The sequence below is a fragment of the Corythoichthys intestinalis genome, chromosome 22 (genome assembly GCF_030265065.1).
Source record: "Corythoichthys intestinalis isolate RoL2023-P3 chromosome 22, ASM3026506v1, whole genome shotgun sequence".
Lineage (NCBI taxonomy): Eukaryota > Metazoa > Chordata > Actinopteri > Syngnathiformes > Syngnathidae > Corythoichthys > Corythoichthys intestinalis.
The window spans coordinates 22,939,516-22,949,278 of record NC_080416.1 but is presented as its reverse complement, the minus strand read 5'-3'; the positions used below and the strand labels follow the sequence as shown (position 1 = coordinate 22,949,278).

At 40.7% G+C, this 9,763-nt stretch overlaps 1 protein-coding gene across 2 annotated transcripts; it reads left to right on the top strand.

Annotated features, from left to right (window-relative positions):
* The first annotated feature begins 239 nt into the window (after nucleotides 1–239).
* LOC130911042 (chromosomal protein D1-like) lies at nucleotides 240–9,671 on the top strand. 2 transcript variants are annotated; one of them, XM_057828782.1, is made up of 3 exons: nucleotides 240–350; nucleotides 3,196–3,342; nucleotides 7,026–9,671. In XM_057828782.1, exons 2-3 carry the CDS (start codon nucleotides 3,218–3,220, stop codon nucleotides 8,212–8,214), a joined length of 1,314 nt encoding a protein of 437 aa, XP_057684765.1. In that variant the 5' UTR covers nucleotides 240–350; nucleotides 3,196–3,217; the 3' UTR covers nucleotides 8,215–9,671. The 2 variants fall into 2 exon arrangements, with proteins under 2 accessions (XP_057684765.1, XP_057684763.1); XM_057828780.1 differs by having other exon boundaries at nucleotides 266–411.
* Nucleotides 9,672–9,763: the final 92 nt, after the last annotated feature.

Genomic DNA, 9,763 nt, shown 5'->3' with positions numbered 1-9,763 from the left:
TTCAAATAAAGAGGACAAAAAACACGTCGTCATTGCCTTTGGTTGTCGCCATGCTTGTTTTTAAATCTGCTAATACAACTATAATTCTTCCCTAAGTAATGTTTAAGTAGTGGGATTTTATAAATAATAAAATGAGATTTTTTTTGTGTCTTTTGGGCGCTCTAAACGGAATATTTTTAGCTATATATATATTTTTTATTTTTATCCCAATGGCTACAGGAACCAAAGCAATGCTTTGTGTCGTTCCTACCTCGGTCAATATAATGGACGGACCACCGGAAGCGACAGCAAATTTATTACCGCCGTCACACCGATAATATTTGGCGCATTTTTTGGGAGCCCAAACCACGGTATTTTCATCCAAGATTTTGAGACTTGTCAATTTAGAATCATCTTTATGAAATTTTAAAGGTAAGAAAGCCGGCGCTTGGCTGCGCGTGACCGTTTAAACGGCGACATTTACTCGCTTCGGCGCCCGCCGCGGTCGATTTTGAACCCGGCTATGACCTGGAATACAACACGTTCCATAAAAGCATACTGATTGTTTGCTGTGATGTGATGGACGTCCACGCTCGATTTTTCCATTGTAAAATTTTGCAGATTCGGTCGATTTTTTTCATTTTGGCCGTTTAATATTTCAAGTGCGGGATGAAAATACATTTTCAATGGCGCGCTGTGTTATTATTCTGAAGGATAATCGGTAGTTTGGGGAAACACTTGAATGTCGCTACGCCTTCCCGCCATTTTAAGTGTTCAGTCCAGGAATTAGCCGGAGCCGCGATAAACACACCCACTCGCCATCAAAAAATGGCCAGAATTTTAAAAAGCAATCCAACGTTTAATTCTGCATTTATTTTGCACCGTAGCAAAAAAAAAAAAAATCGGGTTATTTTACATCTTTCTCCCCGAGGTACTCATTTTAAATAGACGGCGATTGTGCCGTTTTCCTGCTAAAAAAAGTGCTAAAAAATGAAAACAAAACAAATTATAATGATTAAGCGCGCTGTATTAAATATAACGTTTTCGCATTTATACAATTAAATAAAATTAACTCTATTTATATTCAATTAATAGGGTATGAGCAGATTATTTTAGACTAAATTGGAGTTTTAAAAACATGTAGTGCAAAATTTGTAAATCTGCTTGGCAAAAAATTTGATGTAAAGGGTGGGAACAACACTGTAAGACTTATTGTTTGTATAGAATATTAATTTAAAATGTGATTGGTTCGTGAATTTTAGGTTCCCCTTCACTATTTTAAATAATGTATATTTCTGTATGTATTTATACACAGTTCTTATATGCAGGTATAACACCATTTACCATTGGTCATATTTATATATTAAAACAGGTAAAAGTGGAGCCAAAAGTACTTCTTGTATGGGGCGCAATAGCCTCGAGGGGGCAGCACCATTCAGTGTTTTCTTGGTGCCACTAATTGAGTAATATAGGAAGCATACATGAAAGAGAATATACATTTACTAGGGGTGTAACTGGACACAAAAATCTCGGTTCGGTACGTACCTCGGTTTTGAGGTCACAGTTCGGTTTATTTTCGGTACAGTAAGAACAAAATGCAAAATAAAATGTGCTAGTTGTTTATTACACACCTTTGTGCTTTCAACAATAGGAACATTAGCCTATACAAAGCTAGAATTCTGCTCAAAAAGTTGCGGGTATTTAAAGATAATCTAACAACAATTTGCCTTTCAGACCACGCGTATTGGTCAGCTTTCTTTCTGAAAGAAAGAAGAAAAAAGAAGTCCTGTGCTAAAGAGAAACGCAATCCCAATGACAAAGATTTTAACATGTATTTTACCAATGAAATGCCTTAATGAATCATTTTTTCCCCTTATGAACGGTTTTCAAAAGCTTTATTGGTGGATTTTCTCAATTTAAAGCGCCACACAGAAATTCATAAATTTAATTGTGTAAGCAGAATCTGTCTATTATTCTTATTATTTAATTACAGGTGTTTTAGCTCATTTCAATTTATTTTATTTCAATGGGCTATTATTTATTTTATTATGTGTCTATATTTTACAAATGTGATGTAGTATTCATTTATTTTAGGTTGTATAACTTTAGTTCCTATGTGATTAGTTCCTACTTATTTTGTTGTGGTAGGAGGGTTTTGTATTGAACACGGGGCCGTGTTGGTTATTATTATTATTATAGCAGAGAAGACCGCAGTAAATCAACAAAGACAAGTCAACTGTGCCCCGATCTACCACTCAAGAGATCTGATGACTCAAAAAGTGGGCTACGATTGCATATTAGTTTGAAAATCGACCGGATCCACCGTATTTTTACACGAGTGACTTCCGGTCTGCCTGATCTTAGCTACTGGTAGTAGTATTAACGCAGGAGGGTCGCGTCTCGCGTCAAATAATAAACTCTGCCGTTCTTTTCGCGTGCGTCGCGTTGAGCCGCTTCTGGGACGCATCTAACACGTGTGCGCATTGCGACTGGTGTGCATTGGCTGATCGACTAACGCCTGCGTTTCACTGCGTTCTCGCGACGGCCACGTTGTCGCGCCGTTGACGATTCTGGGTTATACTGTCCTACCGTGTTGGTCCTCATTATAGTAGAGAAGACGGAGTAAATATAATCTACACAAAGAAACTAACCTGATCGACTCACAGCCTCGAAAAGTAAGGGTTACATTACGTCAGAAACTCGTTCGGTACTCGTCCGTTCCGAACCGACCACCAAGTACCGAAACGGTTCAATACGAATACATGTACCGTTACACCCTTAATTTATACACAGTTATTATTGGTCATATTTATATATGAAAATGGGTAAAAGTGGAGCCAAAAGTACTTCTTGTATGGCACGCAATAGCCTCGAGGGGGCAGCACCATTCAGTGTATTCTTGGTGCCACTAATTTAGTAATATAGGAAGCATACATGAAAGAGAATATGCGTTTACAATGGATTTATTTTGTTTTCGCTTGAAAAATATCTTCCTTTCACCTAATTGATATTGTTAATTGATTAAATGTTCAACAATTTGACATTAACGTTATATTCCTTATGTAAAGTTGTTTTGGTGACACCGCTTTTTTGTGGTTAGGCCAATGTTTTTTGTTAAAGTAGTTTGCTGCCGTCTTTTATGTTGGCATTAAGGTGGAGGGGCTTTATATTAATGTACTTTTGATTAAAAGGTACACATATTTTGACTTGATTTAGGTGGAACGCTTCTGCGAACGGCATGGAAGACGAGCCGAAAGTGCTTGAGGAAGAGCAAAGCAACTTTCCAAGCCAACAGGAGTCGAGCGAAGAAATTTCCGAGACTGTTGTGGTGAAAAGGGCCAGAGGAAGACCCAAAGGTTCCAAGTAAGGCCAGCCGATTTTAAGACCGATATTTGAGGCTGCATTCGGTCAACCGTGACATAATTAATTGACGAAATATGGAGAAGATGCAAAAAGACTATGGTTTGACAGATTGGGAACTCTCTTAAAAAGGAATCCAGTGGCGATGGATTTTTAGCAATTTATTATAGGGATGTCCCGATCGCATATTTTTGCGTCTGAGTCACCTGATTTTGAGAACCTGCTGAGTTCCGATCCAATACCGAAAAAAAGTTTGACTAAACGATTAACATTTTTGTGCCTTTGATCGTAGAGCTACCGGGCGTTCGCTCGCCAGATCAAAGCTACAAATATTTCAATCATCGTTAACTTTGACTAGCAAACTCCAGCTGCACTGCTGACCAAAAACAAAGCTCCGCGAGGGAGATTGACGGGCTTTACACGCATATAGCAAAAAAAAAAAAAAAAAAAAAAAAAAACATCCTTTTCACCCGATTCCGATCATCAGAATAATGGAGAGTCGAAACAAAGAAAATGATATACTTTTCCTGAAAATACATAATTCATAAATAAAAAGAAAAACACGCTTTTTCGCTGACAAATACGGCATGATTTTAACTCTGAAAACGTTAAATAACCAAACACTCACATTCAAAGACACAACACTCACAGATGCACAAAGCTTTTTTTCTTCTACCTAAAATCTTCTTTATTAGTCCACGCTGCCTCCCTGTGGCTAAGGTGCGCACATAATCAGGGCAGTTATTTTTTTGATTATCTTTCATTGTTTCTTACTTTGTAATTGAGTATGTACTAGGGGTGTAATGGTACACAAAAATCTCAGTTCGGTACGTACCTCGGTTTTGAGGTCACGGTTCAGTTAATTTTCGGTACAGTAAGAAAACGCAAAATATAAATGTGCTAGTTGTTTATTACACACTTCTGTGCTTTCAACAATAGGAATATTAGCCTATACAAAGCTAGAATTCTGCTCAAAAAGTAGCGGGTATTTAAAGATAATAATTCAACAACAATTTGGCTTTCAGACCCGCATATTGGTCAGCTTTCTTTCCTGTGCTGAAGAGAAAAGCAATCCCAATGACAAAGATTTTAACATGTATTTTACAAATGAAATAGATTATAATAATATAATATAAATACATGTAATTGTGTAAGCAGGATCTGTCTATTATTCTTATTAATTACAGGTGTTTTAGCTCATTTCAATTTATTTTATTCAATTGGGCTATTATTTATTTTATTATGTGTTTATATTTTACAAATGTGATGTAGTATTCATTTATATTGTATATTTATTTATTTATTTTATAATTGTATAATATTTTCCTGCCTTTTATTTATCTTGAGCCATGTTTTGTTGTAAAGCACTTTGAGGGCCTTTCGGGTTTTGTAAAGGGCTATATAAATAAATTTGATTGATTGATTGATTTGATATTTTATGTTGTATAACTTTAGTTCCTATGTGAATATTAGTACCTACTTGTTTTGTTGTGGTAGGAGGGTTTTGTATTGAACACGGGGCCGTGTTGGTTATTATTATAGCAGAGAAGAGGGCAGTAAATCAACAAAAACAATTCAACTGTACTCCGATCTGCCAATCAAGAGATCTGATGGACTCAAGAAGAGGGTTACGATTGCATATTCAGGGTATCCCCTAGGTGGTGTGCTGCATTACAAAACATTATTTGAAATCATTTTCCCCCTTGATTTTGGTGAAAAATGACCAACCTTTAGATGTATGGGCTTAATAAGAACAAATGGTAATATTTACCAAAAGTAAATTGAATAATCTGACCCATTAATCTGTTAACTAGTCTTTAACACTCAAAACAAGATGGAAAAAAATATTCAAATAGATTTAAGAAAAATCCTCAGATTGAAACGTTATAAATTTGCAGTGTGAAAGTTAGTACAAGTCAATCCAGATTTATTTTTGCATTGATCATTTAGCCTATCAATTAATTAGGTTCATATTGGTGAGAAATTAAGCCCTGATCCCCGTTCACCTAATCAGTTTGGTTTTATTACTGTTCTGTTCCCAGCAAAAAGTGTACATGCAGGTTATGCTGTTATAGCGTCCCACCAATATTGAGACCAAACCTACGTCCTTGTAATGGAGCCATTTCAAGGTGTAGGGGGAAATTCTAATTGCCGTGTAAAGAGTTTTACTAGTTTTGGTGAGAAGGTGCATAGTTTTTTGTTGTTGTTGTTGTTCGTGAACTACTTTTCCACACAAACGCACATCGAGGTACCATTTAGCTTAGCAAGTAGAGGTATGAGAGACATTTTTCGAGTGTCCCAGAACTCGTGAAACTTGGGGGAAAAAAGCGCATTCATCAAGGTTTCGTCAGCCGTGATTGCATATATCCGTCCGCTGTAACAGCCCTGCATTTTCTGCTATTGAATGCATTGTTGACACATTAGCGCGGCGGCACTCTGACCCGCCGCTCGGCGCAAATTCATTCAAACTTGCCTCTTCGTCCGAGACGGCCGTCCACCACTCACTTTCGCCGAAAAGTCCGACCCAAAATACATTAATGCCCGGATGAGGGGAAGAAGGACAGGAGTCTGTATTGGCTTAGCCACTTTATTGTGACTACAATAATAAAGAAAAGGAATAACAAAATAACGGCGGGCTTCCGTGACATGAGACCGCTATCTCCTTCTCGCTTCCCTCTACGTCACAGGTCCCTGGCCGATTGTCACTTTTTAAGGTGGCCCCGTATAGTTACGGACAATACAATACACATTGAATAGGTTGCCACTGAACCCTTCACATTAGGCTGCCATTAGTTTGAAACGGCCTTAAAAAAAAAATAAAACATCTCTTTTGCACGGCGTGGCGGCTTTTATTTTGTTGTGGCGGTGCGCCACAATATTTAATATGTAAGGGAAACACTGATATTAGTTTCAAATTCGACCAGATCCACCCTATTTTCACACTAGTGACTTCCGGTCTGCCCGATCCTAACTACCGGTAGTAGCATTGACGCAGGAGGGCCGCGTCTCGCGTCAAACAATAAACTCTGCCGTTCTTTTCGCGTGCGTCGCGTTGAGCCGCTTCTGGGACGCGTCTAAAACGCGGCCGCACTGCGACTGGTGTGCATTGGCTGATTGACTTTAACGCCCGCGTTTCACTGCGTTCTCGCGGCGGCCCGTTGACGTTTCTGTGTTATAGCGTCCTACTGTGTTGGTCCTCATTATACGAGAGAAGACGGAGTAAATATAATCTACACAAAGAAACTGTAACCCGATCGACTCACAGCCTCGAAAAGTAAGGGTTAAATTACGTCAGAAACACGTTCGGTACGCGTCCGTTCCGAACCGAGCACCACGTACCGAAACGGTTCAATACTATTACATGTACTGTTACACCCATATATATATATATATATATATTACACACATACCTTAAAAAAGACAAATATTTGTGGGACATTTATGTATATTGCTGAATGAAATGATTTTTTCTTTATTTGTTGTTGACTCTGTTTACAATTTTGGGTCTGCTGTTTAAAATATTGACGGCTGGAAGTTTAGTGTATTCAGTCCTGCCAATTTAAAATGAATACTTCATATTTCCTGACCTACCTGCTCGTCTCTTTAAAACAATCAAGTTTAAGAGAACATTGTGAAAGTAATTGAGATTAAACAACATGACAATTTTTGTTGTTGTTGTCGTCTAGATCACCCAGCCCTGGTTCCAAGAAAACTCTGATTAGCACACCTGACGTAAACCTGATGGAGCTCGTTTCGGGCATTTCCAACAGCAGCCCAACTCTAGGCTTTGAGAACGAAGATTATACGCCCAAGAAGAGGGGGCGGCCAAAGGGCACCGGCACCAAGCGCGTGTCTGACAATGGTACCGACAAGCCCAAAAGTGGGCGAGGGCGCCCCAAAGGATCCGGCACCAAGCGCAAGGCAGAAAACGTCACGAGCGAAGACGAGAGCGAGGGCTCCTTTGTGAAGGCGCCGCGCATTGATGGCGATAACTCTCCCAATGGTATCGCCGTCCCGCGCGGCAGAGGAAGACCGAGGAAGAGCAGCGCCGAGCGGCGCCCGCCGCCCTCTGCCGACGGCTCCAGGAGAGGCCGGGGCCGACCCAAAGGTTCCATCAACAAGAAGCCGTCCGTGTCGTTGGCGATCTTCCAAGCGAGCCGCCCGCGCAGAAAGCCGGTCGCGCCTTCACGGTTGGTCATACGCCTCCCCGGGAAACGCAGCAAGCGGGGAAGACCTAGGAAGGTACCTCAAGGTAGGGGCCGGCCCAGGAAGTACCCTCTTCCGGAGGACTCCCCCAAAAAAACCTGGAAGCGCGTGGGGAGGCCTCGAAAAAATCCTGTCACGGGGGAAGCCCTCGTCCGTCGGGGAAGAGGCCGCCCGCGCAAGTCGGACGTTGTCAAACGTCCTTACGACGGACCCCCGCGTAAAAGAGGCCGCCCCAGGAAGTACCCCTCCGGCACCCGGAAAGATACGACCAAGCCCAAAGTGTGGAAGCCCCTCGGGAGGCCCAGGAAGTATCCTCTAGTGGAACCCCCCGAGGGAGCACCCCCGCCGCCTCGTCGCACGCCCGGTCGGCCACGCAAGTCCCAGTCCAAGCGAGGCGCCCACCTACGCAACCCCGGCTCGTCGCCATCGCCGGGACGCCCCAAGGTGACGCTGAACCCGGACGGCACGCCACGGAAAAGGGGTCGCCCCAAGAGCATAGTCCGCAGCGAAGCTCAGCCGGACGACGCCCCCTACAACCATTCCGACGCCGATGCCACCACCCCGTTGGAGGAACGTGAGGACGGGGTGGAGGAGCAAGCCGACGACGCCCCCGTCTATCAGAGGGATGAGGATGGCGACATGGAACAAGAGGCCATGGTCCAGGAGTGACATCAAGTATGCTAGCGGGCGCTTAATGAACAATCTATCATGGTCTTACTCTTGTAGGCAACATTGTCGTCCGGTAAGTTAGATGAGCTGCAACTGACTAACGGTCTTTTTCATCACGTCTTACTAGAAACATCTACTTTTTCCTTTTTTTTTTTTTTTTTTTTAATGACTTATTGGTCCGTTTTAGATTTTGCTGGAAGAGTCTAGTTTTTAGCGTGACACCGCTTGATTCAGGTGCTTCGCCTTCCTGGTAATCAGGAAGAATTAGAATAGTGACAAAAAAAATCACGTGTAGAAGTCTTTGTGATCTTGGACTTTTTTATTCCCCAGACGCCCACAACAAGTTGATGCTACCATACCGGTTAGCATTGATTTTAAGTAAACTGGGGGAAATTACTAAAAAATGCCCCCCACCCCAGCACACGTCTTGCTTTTAGCCCTTTGATGACTGTAAAAGGTTGGTTGGTGTCGACACTTGGGGAAAAACATTTAAATGATTTTTGTGATTTTCAACTCTGTGTGCACACGATCGCGATATAACACTTCGTATTTTGTTGAATTTAAAAACAACCAGCGCGTGTGCGCTATTACTGGCTGAAGGCTGCCCTCTGCTGGCTAGCTTCTATCTATACTTGTGAAACTCATCAGTCAACACTGATATAAAAATACTGGCCTACGCAACTTTACATAACTACCAACTTAGAAGACAATTTCAATAATGACAGAAGTAGGACCACAAGAACAACAGCTTCATGAGCGACTTGACATGCCTTCAGCTGGTAATGATAAAAAAAAGAAAAGTAAAAAACCCCATACTGTGTTAAATGTTTATGTGCTTTATATTTCTCCATAGTTTTTTAGTCTGGTGGATAACATGAAATGTAATGCTTGATAGTCATGTTATTGCCGTCTTCTTCAATTTGGTTCTTTTGTTTTAATCAATAGCCAAAGCTTTGAATGTACCTTTTTTTTTCTTTCTTTCTTTCTTTCTTTCTTTCTTTCTTTCTTTCTTTCTTTTTCTTTTTTCTTTTTTTTTTTTTTTTTTTTTTAAACCTATGGGTTTTAGCCTCATGTATTGTTTAAAAAAAATAGAGCTCTGTCTCAAATGCCTTCCTGCCATGAAGATTTCCCTCTCTATTTGGACTTGGCCCTCCTGAGCCTTTTGTTTGTTTTATAGCCACATTAGTGCTCTCTCTCACCTTCCTCAATCCTTGACATGTAGCCGTTAAATATTTTCATGCTGTCTTGTTTTTATTTGAATTGTTTATTGTTGGGTCACTTTTTTAAAAAACATGATAAAAATGGCCAATTGTTTCCCTAAACTCATCTGTGTAAACATTTTAATGAGGAAAAAAAAAGGAAAATGCAATTGTAACCATTGAATAAAGTTATTTGGATTCTTTTGTTTTTGACAAGAAGCCAATTTGTAAGATATGCTCTTGAAATAAAATGTTGACCTTGTTGTTTTCACTTTTTTTTGCTCTGTCTCAAGAACCCACATTTAAAACTAAAAGGTATGAAGTCTGACGTTTTAGTTTGCCGACTCATG

Bases quoted from the DNA above. Each gene is read 5' to 3' on its own strand.
- LOC130911042 (XM_057828782.1), top strand. From the start codon at position 3,218: ATGGAAGACGAGCCGAAAGTGCTTGAGGAAGAGCAAAGCAACTTTCCA. The intron at 3,343-7,025 runs GTAAGGCCAGCC...GTTGTCGTCTAG, and splicing joins GGAAGACCCAAAGGTTCCAA to ATCACCCAGCCCTGGTTCCA.